General features: G+C 43.3%; 1 protein-coding gene across 1 annotated transcript in view; it reads right to left on the bottom strand.

Annotated features, from left to right (window-relative positions):
• Positions 1-14,126, bottom strand: part of GNA14 (G protein subunit alpha 14) — a 194,080-nt gene that overhangs the window by 88,915 nt on the left and 91,039 nt on the right. Inside the window, exon 2 of the mRNA XM_029203368.1 lies at positions 7,143-7,327. Within this exon, the coding sequence (XP_029059201.1) occupies positions 7,143-7,327 (185 nt within the window). The remainder of the gene's footprint in view (positions 1-7,142; positions 7,328-14,126) is intronic.

The following is a 14,126-nucleotide window of genomic DNA, read 5'->3' on the forward strand; positions in this document are numbered from 1 at the left end:
ACTGAAGTCAACATTGATTAATCAGAGAACTATTGGCATAAATGGAAAAACTCCAGCCTAGGATTTTGACGGAGAATTTGTTGTTGTTATGACACTGGCTAGGACTGCAAGTTCTTAGTAAGGAGAAAATGTACCACACGATTTTTAATATCCAATAGGACATGGGAACAAAGAGCCGGAGTTTAACATGTGCCAGAGAACCAGTGACCCTGGGCTAAAGCCAAAGTCTGAGCGTTGGCCTCCCTGTTCCCAGAGGCTCACGCAGAATATGACTTTTCAAATTGGAGGAAGTAGGAGTGAAAAGTATATTTAAACAGATGTTTTTAAAATTAGAAAATAAGGGGGTCTTAACATATGTCAAACCCTGAGAAGCTCTTCTGTAAAGAGCCACGTAAATTGACCATTTTCACTTAACTGTGCCTGATTTCCTCACATGCATCCTTAACAGATCCTTCTAGAACTTCAGCCTCTTACTTTCTGAAAATGAAAAGTTAAGCTGGAGGAGTTAAATATACACAGATATGAGACATGATCAAAGCTCTTTTTGGTGTTAGAAAATGTCTTCCCCTGGAGCTTCCCTGGTGGCGCAGTGGTTGAGAGTCTGCCTGCCGATGCAGGGGACGCGGGTTCGTGCCCCAGTCCGGGAAGATCCCACATGCCGCAGGAGCGGCTGGGCCCGTGAGCCATGGCCGCTGAGCCTGCGCGTCCGGAGCCCGTGCTCCGCAACAGGAGAGGCCACACAGTGAGAGGCCCGCGTACCGCCAAAAAAAAAAAAAAAAAGTCTTCTCCTGCAATCCTAACCTGCAAATACCTGACTTTCTTGCTTAAATGTGAAGTTGGATATTTGATGTTTAAGTTTTATACCTAGTGAATTACCATCTCAATAAATAAAAATATCTATTAATGATGAGTGAAAATATGTAACTACTTAATTTCCTAATATAATGTCTCTATTTACAAAATGAAATTGTAAGGTATTTTTATTACAAACAATATCTATACCTTGGGCATGTTATCAATATAACCTGCATCCTTGATTCTTTACTGATCAAAAAGAAACGATAACTTCAGTGTAGCAACAGCGGGAAAAGGAGACTGAGAAGGCCCAGTAATGTGAACTCCAGCGAAGGAAATGCAGCTCCTTCTTCCCCCCCCCCCGACCCCCACCCCATCCCTGGAAGCTCTCGCCATGATGCTGTGCTAGGCTCCTGCGAGACTCAAAGGAAAAAACACAGAATCTGCCCTGAATTCAAAAATGTCACCTGGAGATGCTGTCACCGCTACCATCACCTCATCTCACTAAGGCCTCCCCGCCCCAGGTACTGCTGAACTAAACAAACATCCTCAGTGCTGGCTCCTCAATTTACCTTGGGATAAAGATTGATTAGGTCATCCCATGGAAGAGATTACCAGAAGTCTCCCTCTCCTCTATGGAAAGGCTCATCACAAAGTAGAATCCCAACTGAACGCCTCCAGATAATCTTAAGATACACATATCAGTGGCTCTCAAACTTGGCTGTCTAATCAGAATCACCTGGGAAGCTTCTAAAAGTCAATCCAAAAGCTCGGGCTGCGTGCCAAGAATACTTAGGCCCGACTCTCCAGGGCTGGTACCCTGGGCGGCAGCAGAAAAGCCTCCCAAGAGCTCCCAATGTGCAGCCGGGACTGAGGACCATTGTTTTGCATGTTCCTGATATATCCAGCAGTCAGGAGAGGGGGGATCCCGCTCCAAGGGGCTGAAACTCAAGACACTACAGGGAATTGATGACAAAGACATCCGTGTACCTAAATGAAGGACCTGAAAAACTTGAAACAAAATCAGCGGAGACCTTGTGAGTCAATTAAACCTCCCAAATTCAGCCGTTCAAGAGCTGTAGGTGGCTACAGGGCCCAAGCCCACTGCCTCAAGTGTGACTTGGAATTCAGGAAAAGCTTCTCGCAGAAGAGAAAGATGCTTTTTGAAGGAAATTTCAGACCTCACACTTCTAGAAACACCGAATTCCAAGTTAAGTACTTGGGAATGGCAGGCAAAATACTCCTCTTACTGTTCAATTATTAACTCTCCTTTTTTAAGGTGTTGTTTTTGTTTTCAGGATGAGCCCTTGCAATTAAATGTGTGTACATTACATGCAAATATGATGTGACCCCAGTGTGGGGAAGAGCTCCTATAAGAAGGAGGGCAAGTAAGAAGCTGGGGTCAGCTACCGAAAGAACCTGTAGACCTTGTACTTTTTTTCTAGAGATCACTGAATACAGAACCAAACATTTTGAAAAGTTAGGCAGGGCTGTCCTTTGCCCTTGGGAAATTCTGTATGTAAATCATCCAAGCCAATTCTGCAGAACCTTTAAGGGGATAAGATTTCCTTTACCACACTACAGACCTAGAGTGAGAATTTCTCAAGTTGGAGACACTACAAACGGTAAAATATATGAAGATTTCCGTGAAATCATCACCAGGAAACACAAGATATAAGCTTAATTCAAATTTAGTAGTCCTGACACTGAGCAAACGCCTCTGTAGTATTTATCCAAGAAGTCATAAATTCTAATATGTGCTCATGACATTCTTGAGAGACATAAAAATTAAGGCTTATCAACAAAGTGAGTGAATACATATGAATAATTTCTTTTAAGAAAAGTAGGCAATGTATGAGAAAATAATCTTCAAGGCTAAATCTTAATTGAAAAAACATGTTGGTTAAAACATGGTTAAAAACCTGGGGCTTCCCTGGTGGCGCAGTGGTTGAGAATCTGCCTGCTAATGCAGGGGACACGGGTTCGAGCCCTGGTCTGGGAGGATCCCACATGCCGCGGAGCACCTGGGCCCGTGAGCCACAACTACTGAGCCTGCGCGTCTGGAGCCTGTGCTCCGCAACAAGAGAGGCCGCCATAGTGAGAGGCCCGCGCACCGCAATGAAGAGTGGCCCCCGCTTGCCGCAACTAGAGAAAGCCCTACGCACAGAAATGAAGATCCAACACAGCAAAAATAAATTAATTAATAAACTCCTACCCCCAACATCTAAAAAAAAAGAAAGTTATAAATCCACCTCATCTCTTTAAAAAAAAAAAGGTTAAAAACCAAATGCTACTAAATTTCTGATAAATTTCCTTTCAAAAATAGCCTGTCAAGTAATAGGCAAAGATTTTCAACAACTTGGCTGACCAATAATCTTGCTAACATTTAAAATAAAACCCCCTAAAATCACTCTTAATTCCCTTCTACAGACTTTTAAGAAAGCGTCTAGCTCTGAAAAAAATCAAACAATGGAATAAGAAGTGAGGGAAGGACTGAAAAGAAAAGCTAATTAGGTTTGTTCATCCCTGACTTAACTAGTCAATTGTTTTGAATGAAGCAATACTTTGTAAAGAAGACATGGGCTTCCCTGGTGGTGACATGGGCTTCCCTGGTGGCGCAGTGGTTAAGGATCCACCTGCCAACGCAGGGAACACGGGTTTGAGCCCTGGTCCAGGAAGATCCCACATGCTGTGTAGAAACTAAGCCCATGCACCACAACTACTGAACCTGCACTCTAGAGCCCACGAGCCACAACTACTGAGCCCGTGTGCCACAACTACTGAAGCCCGCGCGCCTAGAGCCCATGCTCCACGACAAGAGAAGCCACCGTAATGAGAAGCCCACGCACTGCAATGAAGAGTAGCCCCCGCTTGCTGCAACTAGAGAAAGGCCGTGCACAGCAATGAAGACGCAATGCAGCCAAAAATAAATAAAATAAATTTTTTTTAAAAAGAAGACATAGATCATGCTTCTTAAGTAATTACTTAAACTCCTAGAGCACTAATCATTTTATCATTTTATGACCTAAGAAGGGTACTTCGTTATAGTTTCACATTTGGAATCAGGACTAGCCCACAGAGAAAATTATTCAGAAAATAATAAAGAAGAAATCGATCAAAATGACCGACCTAAAAAAAAAAAAAAATGACTGACCTAAACAATCAACAGAAGAAACAATGAGTTCATTTCTGGCTTTTGAACTTGCCCCAGTAATAACCTTCTATTTTCCAGTGCCATTTAATTTGTAAAGCACTTCCTTTTGCTCATGTTGGCTTATGAAGTAGACAGAGCACGTGCTGTCTGCATTTAACAGACAAGGAAATGCGAGACCGGAGAGGTTACATGGCTTCCCCTAGGACTGAGTCAGCAAACTCCAGACCATGCACTAAATCCGCTCTTGGCCTTTGTTTGTTTGGCCCGTGAGTTAAGAATAATTTTCACCTTTTGCAAACAGAGTTTATAAGCAAGCGTCACTCATTCATTTACGCATTACCTATGCCTGGTTTTGTACAACAGCAGAGCTGAGTAATTGCAACAGAGACTGTATAGCCCTCAAAGCCGAAAATATTTCCTCTCTGGCCCTTTACAGGAAAAGTTTGCTGACTCCTGCCTGAGACCCACAGGTGAGCGATGAGCAGAGCCCAGATTTGGGGGAACAAATCCAGTGATCTTTCTACTCAACCTTTTGCCTCTCCTTAAGCCGTGTCACTATGTGGTTCATCCCTGGCATATGTTTGAGGGATAAGAGGAAGTTTATGAAGCATGAATGCAGGTACTTGAAGTAGAAAGAAGGAATTGAGAATGGAGCCAGAGACAGCAAATGAGGAGGAGACAGAGGTACTACTGACTCATTTCCCAGTTTCACAGGTGTGTGAAAGGAGAGGAATTCTGCTCTTGGATGGACCATATCCAGAGTCTCACCCATACCTGATTTAGAGTATGTAAATGATGAGATTGGGGACCGTTTGAGTTGATATTTAGATCAGGTTTGAGGCTTGGAGTTGATGCTGTTTTTAGGGTTAAATCTTTGGGGGATATTAGAATGGGGTGAATGTATTTTGCTTATAGGCTGGACATTCTTTGGGGGATTGGGGCAGAGGGCAGACTGTACTGAGTTGAATAGTGTTGCTTTGAAATTCATGAAAACTCCAAATCTCAAAAAGTAACTTTATTGGGAAATAGGGTCTTTGTAGATATAATCAAGCTATGATGAGGTCATACTTGATTAGGATGGGCTCTAACCCAATGACTGCTGTCCTCACGGGAAGAGGGAGGTTTGGACACAGAGAGGAGAGCACCATGTGAGCACAGAGATACAGAGGGGAGAGCTCTGTGGGAAGACAGAGTCAGGGACTGGATGGAAGCATCTACAAGCCAAAGGACACCAAGGATTGCCAGCAACCATCAGAAACTAGGAGGGCAGCATGGAACAAAGCCTCCCTCAGGGCCTCCAGGTGGAACCAAGCCCCTTGATTTCAGACGTCCAGGCTTCAGAACTGAAGGAAGAAATCTCTGTTTTAAGCCACCAGTTTGAAGTGCTTTGTTACGGCAGCTGGGGGAAACTAAGGCAGATTAGTGGGCAAGGGGACATGGCCTTGTGAGAAAGAATTCAGATCAAGAGAGCACAAGAAAGTGGTGCAGTGTCAAACCCCAGAGAACCCTTTTGTTTGAAATATAAACTCAGAGTTCCTCTAGAAGACCTTGAGGGAAAACCAAACAAAAACCCAGGGACCTTGATTACTAAATCTGATCAGGTTTTTACAAACACATGTTGCCAAGATAAGCAGAACTGACTTATAGTTGAGCCTTTTCTTCCCAATAGGCCTGTTTACAAATCTATCCCTAAATTCCAGTTAGTCACCCCACTATGACTGGGGAAACAAATGCCTTTTACAAAGGAGGAAAGTAGATTAACTAAAATTACCGCAAGGACGTTCCTGACATACCTCTTCTCTGAAATAATCCTAAATTTCCACAGATGACCTAATTTTTAAAATACTTTGTAAAGGGTGATTTCTTTTTTTTAACTGCATGCACTCAAAAAGATATAATGTATATACTCAAAACCAATGTGTAAAGGAATCAGGGTCACTTGTAGAATCACCCAGTGGCTCAGGATGCACCTCTCATATCACTTGGCATCAGATACTAAAGACTAATTCCCACCACTAACACCCTCCCCCCACCACCTGTCACACATGCACACACACATTTTTCAGCGTTAACACTGTTGAAGGTTGAAGCTGTGGGCAAGCTATATTCCTTCATTGCCTCAAGACTGCAAGGAAATGGTGGTAAAGACACAAGGTTGCAGTCACACTGTAAAGGTACGTCTAAAATTTGGTGCACGTTGAGTTTTCCTATGTAATCCAGTCACTGAGTAATAAAAAAAAAAAATTAGATGGATTGCTCTGAAACTCTTTGTATAATGTACATGAACACAGATGCCACAAGTTCATGATAAAGTTGTCCCTGACGTCCATACTTAAACCACTATTCTGGCATTTGAGCAGCTAAATTCTTTTCAGTTGATACACAAGAGAATCAGACAGAATTTTTCTCTTTATCATCATGTCATGTTGTAACTTGGTATCAATTATTTTAAAGAAACCCTATCAGATTCTTAATGAACTTATACATAGTATTTTCCTATGGATTTACATTCCAATACACCATAGAAAATATTATTTGTCTCCTCCTCCCACCCTCCTGCCTCATTATTTTCCTATAGTCTTAAACAGATATGTATTTTAAATAACCCACGGTGACAGGAAAGCAAATGGCAACTTCATACCATTACTTTATGAGAGTCCTCTGCTAGTTGAGACACAAGCATTACCCTTCATAAATCATCACTTAGCTCCTAAGAAGGGCTAGCTCCCAAAACAAACAAACAAAGCCCACTGACTTCTTTGAGTAGTCTGCAGGGCATTTTCCTAAGACTGGGAATTCTTAAAAAGTTGGCCATTGTAAACCCAAGATCTCCACTGCTCCAATGAAGAAATTAACCAGGTATCTTAGCTGAAAGAGGAGATGTATATGTATGTCTTCCTTTTCTCAGCATATGAAAAAAGTCACCAGAATGACTACCCACATTTCTGAATTGCTGCGCACTGGGCAGCACCGCACTACCACTGTGCTAGAGCTTCTGCAGAAATAAGACTGCAGCGCTGTTCCTAAATTCATCGCACTCCTCTGGAGTATCTCTACCCCAGAATCTGAGTTCGAGAGCTTCTTTAGGCCTCTGATGGAAGCACGCAGTAAATCTTTTAGTTCAGATACATATGCTAACCAGAGGAGGATAGCATGCATTCACAAATGGGTCCAACACTCTTAAGCATGTTACCTTATTCTGTTCACACACGTACTGTATCCTCAGGGTATCCATGGCTCTGATCATGGCTTGCATGGCGGTGAATATGTTTTGATAAACTAGCTTCGTGAACCCCTTTCTGTCTTCGTCGCTGTAACCAGACCCATGGATGATTCTCATTTGCTTGATAAAGGTGCTTTTGCCACTTTCTCCAGTTCCTAATAAGACAAAACAAGTGAAAAACGCAGTCAGCAGTCTTTAAAAGGAACAGAGCGAGAGAGAAAGTACCTCCTGGCAGCGCTGGCCAATATGAGGATTAGTAAATTGAAGGGGGTGGATCTGGAAAGGGCCTGCCGAGTGCTTATGCAAGTTGAGGCTGCAGGTAGTGCCATACTAACCCCCTGGGCAGAGGGGTCCCCACCCTGGACCCTGTGCTTTCGAAGTCCACAAATATCACAGACACACACACACACAATTTATTAAGGACACATGAGTGCCCGTGTCACTTGGAGTAATCCTAAACACCAGCTCTTGTGACTAACACTGTTTAGGCCCCAGGGAACTGCTCCCCGACATCCCTTGCCCTATGACCTCGAAACAACTGGCATCCGTGTCTGAAAGCCCCAAACATTCGAGGGTTTCCCCACTGCTAATACCAGCCATGGCAGCGATGGGGGCTGCTTCAGAGCGCAGGGAAGGTTTGAGCAGCAGAAACACCGGGATGTGAGAAAAGGCTAATTAACTTGTCAATTCCTTTCTTTCAAATACATGAATACAATGGATCCTCGCACAACGAAGCACCATCCCTAGCTGTACCAAATGTCTATATTCTTCCCCCTCCTCATATTCCAATTTGTAGTTCAGGAGGTCCTCCAAACTCACAACACTTGTACATGGCAGCCAAGGAACATTTTACAACATCAAACCATTCCTACTGCTCTTAAATTTGCATAGATGTCCAAATAATATGTGTGAAACATGATGCCAGGGCTTTACATTAATATTAGATCGAGATAGTGTTTGAATAGACAGGAAAAGGTGCAGCGTAAGTGACAGACATTTGTGTGATGGAATTAAAATATTTTCTTTCTAATATATTTTGTGATAAAGATAATTTATCTCAGAGATCCCATTACCATGTTTGGAACATAATATACTATATTTATGGTTCATTTTCAAATCCAAGTATTGCTTTAAAGAAGCTTTTTTAACAATTCAGGTTGATATGATCTCAGTAGGGCAAAGTTTCTTCAAATTGGAATTAATGAAAATGATAGAACTAAAATGACTCAATAAAAGTTGGCTTCTTCAAATGGGTGAACTGCATATGTACGAATATATATACAATATATATTCAATATACCTGTTATAAAAAAGTCATCTAACAGCATTTCTATTAAAACAACACGAATTGTATGGAAATCTTAATTAAAATATAATTCGTGATTTTACTATAAAGAAGGCCAAAAATTATGAAATAGGAAATGATGAATTATAAAATATTTTATTACGTATCCACATCTCATTAACCCAACAGAATACCCAGACAGTGCGGTTATAGTTAAATTCAATCATCTTTGCTACTTTGTTCGCTCTTAGTCATATTAAAAACCATAGTTGTACATATCTTTTTTGACATTTTAGTTATAAAGAGATGTTTGTCATGGTAAGAGGACAGAACATATTAATAATGGTTGGTTGGCTTGATTATTGCCTGTAACCATTTAGACTTATGGGATGTGGGTCTCCGTCTGTACTCTCGCCAGGGGCCCTGTGAACATCAGGCCCCAGAGAAACATCTAGGGGACTCGAACAATTTTTCCAGGTGAATAATTGAGACAACTCTTAGCATTTGATAAGATCTTTCCTTGTAAGAAAAAAAAAATGTTCCTTCAAGTTGATCTTTTCAAAACACAAACCTGCTTTTCTATGTGTCTTCCCATCCTTAGCTCAAAACCCTCAATGGGGGCTTCCCTGGTGGTGCAGTGGTTGACAGTCCACCTGCCGATGCAGGGGACACGGGTTCGTGCCCCGGTCCGGGAAGATCCCACATGCCGCGGAGCGGCTGGGCCCGTGAGCCATGGCCGCTGAGCCTGCGCATCCGGAGCCTGTGCTCCGCAACGGGAGAGGCCACAACAGTGAGAGGCCTGCATACCGCAAAAAAAAAAAAAACCCTCAATGGCCTCCCCTCAGCTCAGGAAGAAAGAAAACTCTACTGTGGCCAACGAGGCCGCGTGGTCTGTCCTCTCCGTCTTCGCCAGCCTCTTCTCACAACACGCTTTCCTCCTCACTCTGCACTCTAGCCACACTGGCCTCCTTGTCGCAGCCTTGGCTCATGCCTCGCACGTTCCTGGGATGGTCTCCCTTCACCCCTCTCACTGCTGCTCTTCACCTGGACTGGTCTGCCTGATGAGGTCAAGTCCCCATACTCTAGGCTCAGGGTACCATGAAATTCTGGTTGGAGCACCTGTTCCAGCTGCACTTTTGCCCATTAATGTCATCCTTCCTTTGACATATGCCTCCCCTACCAGCCTGTAAGTTTCGTAAGGGGAGACAGGGGCCATATTTGTTTTTATTCACACTGCCTCCCCTTGGGCCAGGTATAATGCCTTACACTTGGCACAAGCTTATTAAGCTTTTATAAAATTGTGATAAAATACACACAGCAAAATTTACCATCTTCATTATTTGTAGGTATACAGTTCAGAAGTGTTAAGTATATTCACATTGTTGTGCAATCTCCAGAACCCTTTTCATCCTGCAGAACTGAAACTCCACACCCATTAAACAACTCCCCAATCCTCCCTCCCCCCAGCCACCTTTCTACTTTCTGTATCTAAGAATCTGACCACTCTGGGTACCTCATATAAGGGGAATCACACAGTATTTGTCTTTTTGTGACTGGCTTATATCACTTAGCATAATACCCTCAAGGTTCATTCATGCTGTAGCCTGGGACAGCATTTCCTTCCTTTTTTTTTTTTTAAAAGACCCTGATTATTTTTTATTTATTTATTTATTTTAATTAATTTATTTTTATCTGCATTGGGTCTTTGCTGCACGCGGGCTTTCTCTAGTTGCAGTGAGCGGGAGCTACTCTTCATTGCGATGCGCGGGCTTCTTATTGCAGTGGCTTCTCTTGTTCCGGAGCACAGGCTCTAGGCGCGTTGGCTTCAGTAGTTGTGGCGCACGGGCTTAGTTTCTCCACAGCGTGTGGGATCTTCCCGGACCAGGGATCAAACCAGTGTCCCCTGCATTGGCAGGCGGTTTCTTAACCACTGTGCCACCAGGGAAGCCCTCCTTCCTTTTTTTTTTTTTTTTTTTTTTACATCTTTATTGGAGTATAATTGTTTTACAATGGTGTGTTAGTTTCTGCTTTATAACAAAGTGAATCAGTTATACATATACATATGTTCCCATATCTCTTCCCTCTTGTGTCTCCCTCCCTCCCACCCTCCCTATCCCACCCCTCTAGGTGGTCACAAAGCACTGAGCTGATCTCCCTGTGCTATGCGGCTGCTTCCCACTAGCTATCTATTTTACATTTGGTAGTGTATATATGTCCATGCCACTCTCTCGCTTTGTCACAGCTTACCCTTCCCCCTCCCCATATCCTCAAGTCCATTCTCTAGTAGGTCTGTGTGTTTATTCCCATCTTACCCCTAGGTCCACCATCGGATGAATGGATAAAGAAGATGTGGCACATATATACAATGGAATATTCCTCCTTCCTTTTAAAATCTTGGATATTATTGAATTGAAAGTATTTTTTGAATACATGACAGTGATAAGGAATTCATCCAATCTCAGCTGCCTTCACCATCCACGAAGAGGAAAAGAGGTGGCTCACCCTCTCTCAACCACCCAGTGTGCTATGTGGGTAGCAGTGACCTCAACCATGGCAGGAACCACCATGAAAATGGCCAAGCAGGAGCCTTATCCTGATTCTCTGTGACCCTTTCCTGGTTACTCCCCAGTCCTAATAATGGTGACTGTTAGAGAGTCACACTGTGCCTGGTACTCTGCACACATGATCTCCTTTGATCCTCACAACCAACCCACGAGGTATGAACTATTACCGTCATCTTTATCATACGGATGAGAAACCTGGGGCTCATACTGTTCAGTGATCTCTGCAAGTGCACACTGTCAGCAAGAGAAAGAGGGGATTTACTCAATCAGACTCTAATGCAGACTCTACTATCAGAGAAGGACATCGGGATCATGACCAAATGGACTTAGTCATACTGGTCTAATGAGGACAGATGGGAAGTTCACAGCCGCACACTGAACCCTAAGCCCAGGCACACCCACCATCTTGCAGGCACACACTGTTGGGGCATGAAGAAGAACCTCCCAACAGGTGAGTGTCCTCACAACCTCACAAGCCTCCCTGTTGCCTTACTTCTACCTCCAGAGATGGGAAAGGTGGGTGCCGTCTTCCCAGGTCAGAGATGAGGAAACTGTGAGTCAGCAAACAGGGCAAAGCTGATGCAGATTCAGAGCTGCGGCTAGCAACCGGGCTGCTAAAGCCTTAGCCTTCAAGGTTCAACACAAGTAACACCCCCCTAAAGGAATTTTCTTCCCCTTCATCCCCCCAACAGTTAGGCTTGCCCCCTTTAAGCTCTCAAAGTGCCTGTGGATACCCCAGTGGGGCCCATCCCCTAAGTGCTTGCTTGCAGATGTGTCTCTTGCTACACCCTAAGTCCAGGAAGGGTAAGGCTTGGGAGTCACGCATTTGGGTACCACGAACACTGTGCCTGCCATATAGTCAGCTCTCAAAAAATGACTAAATGGAGGAATGAATAGAACAAACATGAGAAGTCAGTTTTCCCCATTGGTCTTATATCACAGACAACTGCAGGAAAGTGAGGCAGGAACTGTCAAAAGATGATTGTGGTGAGGCCAGTTTCACGAGGACTCTTGGCTGCCAAGACTTAGTGTGTTAACTGAGGACCTGTGGGAAGGTCCTATACGGTCAGAGCTTGGTCTAGAATCCTGAATCAGATTAGATCTCTGCTCTTGCAGAATCCTGGGGTTCCCTGCGTCTCTTCTATGATGCTGCCACACTTGCTTCTATTCCACCCCGGCAAGGTTGACCTTGGGTACAGTGCTACCTTATCCTAAGTGAAGGTTAATACTTCCACATTCTACATGCCGCAAAGCTGACGTGAGCGGAGAGATTATGTAATTATCACGAAGCACCTGGGACTTGGACCCTCTTAAGCCAGAAAAAATCATCAAGACTCACCCCAAAGTTCTATACCAAGGTAGAGGATCTTTTGCATTTTAAAGACCATTCACTTACAAAAGGTTAAAGCCAACCCCACCAGCAGCCCCAAACACAGAAACGTGTTTAAAAAGTCATTGATTTTGCTTTTGGACATGGAAGATTTTGAAAAGAAAAGGTTAGAAATGATTTTAAAGATTAATAAAAAGATGATATAAATGTATTTGATCAATACCAATATTTTAAAACATTCTTCAATTCTACTAATATATTGTGGTTATCTGAAGAATAAAAAACCAAACCTAGGGCAAAAAAAGGACAGGTTAAAGGCAAAGAAGAAAGATTGAAAGACGCACACCACCTGGGGCTGAAGGCAAGAGAGCAAAGAAACTCGGTGGGCTGGGGGTAGGGGTGAAGGATCCTCTCCCTCTCATTTAAGCCTCAACACAACCCGGTTAGTATCTTCTTTTTCCAGAAGGGAACCTGAATATCAAAAAGATTAGATAGTTCATTTAATCTCTGTCCAAGGTCAAAGTCTGTCCAAGGTGACTCAGCTTGGAAGTGTTTGTTGAGTCTTGGGTCTAAATCTGGGTCTCTGTTGGTACATGCACTTCCCATGATAACACCATGTGCTAGTTTTACACTGAGTGTTTCCCCAAATAAATGGCCAAGTCACACCCTTCTATCAGCTAAGCACTGTCTTCACCTGGTTCTGAGACTCCAACACTTGGAACTTTATCTTTAATTCTTCAGAGCTCTGCTCTAAATAAGACAGTTCCAACAGCAGATGGGAGCTGAGGTGGGAGAGGGGGTGGAAACACGAGACGTAAGTCAGTCTCTGCAATGACAGCTGTGACCAGGACTAGAGGGACCAGTAAACTCAAGCTAAGGATCTGAGCTGAGTTTCTGTCTGGACGGTCTGTCCATTGACGTAAGTGGGGTGTTAAAGTCCCCCACTCCTATTGTGTTACTGTCAATTTCTCCTTTTATTATCTGTTAATATTTGCTGTATATATTGAGGTGCTCCTATGTTGGGTACATACATATTTACAATTGTTATATCTTCTTGGATTGATCCCTTGATCATTATGTAACAGTCTTTTTTTTTTTTTTTTTAACATTATTTATTTATTTATTTTTGGCCGCGTTGGGTCTTTGCTGCTGCATGCGGGCTTTCTCTAGTTGTGGCGAGCAGGAGCTACTCTTCATTGCAGTGTGTGGGCTTCTCATTGCTGTGGCTTTTCTTGTTGCAGAGCATGGGCTCTAGGCCCACAGGCTTCCATAGTTGTGGCATGTGGGCTCAGTAGTTGTGGTGCACAGGCTTAGTTGCTCCGCGGAATGTGGGATCTTCCCAGACCAGGGATCAAACCCGTGTCCCCTGCATTGGCAGGCGGATTCTTAACCGCTGCGCCACCAGGGAAGTCCCAACAGTCTTTATTTTAAAGTCTATTTTGTCTGATGTGAGTATTGCTACTCAGCTTTCTTTTGATTTCCATTTGCATGGAATACCTTTTTCCATCCCCTCACTTTCAGGCTGTATGTGTCTCTAGATGTGAAGTGAGTTCGTATAGGCAGCATATATACGGGTCTTGTTTTTGTATCCTCACTTCTTCTAAACAGAAACTCAACACTCAGACATTGAGCACAACCGTTCATTTATTCCACACAAAAGAAAAATCTAAATGATATGATTTTTAGAACGAAAATTATTGGTGATTGGAAGAATAGGTGACTTAGCTCTGACATCCCTCCTGACTGCGTATTAGAATGTGTGGTTTGGGCCAGTC

This window comes from Monodon monoceros, unplaced genomic scaffold (assembly GCF_005190385.1).
Source record: "Monodon monoceros isolate NGI ecotype Baffin Bay Population unplaced genomic scaffold, NGI_Narwhal_1 Super_Scaffold_5, whole genome shotgun sequence".
Classification (NCBI taxonomy): Eukaryota; Metazoa; Chordata; class Mammalia; order Artiodactyla; family Monodontidae; genus Monodon; species Monodon monoceros.